The following is a 242-nucleotide window of genomic DNA, read 5'->3' on the forward strand; positions in this document are numbered from 1 at the left end:
GACATTTTCAAGACAAGATTTGTTTATACACCTCTAAAATAGCAGCAAACATAACTGATCCTATATTGGATGTTTCAGGTTGGGCCTTGTTGCAACCATTAAGGTAAGAAGCTGAACTCTGTCTTTGTTGGGTTTTTCTTTTTTCACACATATTTTCATAGGTCCTTTTATTCACAATTCCTTTAAATAAATTTACTGAAATTCATTAATAGATGTTTAACAGGTTTGTTATATTGGAACTT

General features: G+C 31.0%; 1 protein-coding gene across 1 annotated transcript in view; it reads left to right on the forward strand.

Annotated features, from left to right (window-relative positions):
* The window catches only part of LOC110412336 (transcription initiation factor IIB-like), a 2948-nt gene that overhangs the window by 574 nt on the left and 2132 nt on the right, over positions 1-242 (forward strand). Inside the window, exon 2 of the mRNA XM_021422868.2 lies at positions 79-103. Within this exon, the coding sequence (XP_021278543.2) occupies positions 79-103 (25 nt within the window). The remainder of the gene's footprint in view (positions 1-78; positions 104-242) is intronic.

This window comes from Theobroma umbraticum, unplaced genomic scaffold, assembly GCF_002168275.2.
Source record: "Theobroma umbraticum cultivar Fairchild unplaced genomic scaffold, ASM216827v3 scaffold_95.0, whole genome shotgun sequence".
NCBI classification, from domain to species: domain Eukaryota; kingdom Viridiplantae; phylum Streptophyta; class Magnoliopsida; order Malvales; family Malvaceae; genus Theobroma; species Theobroma umbraticum.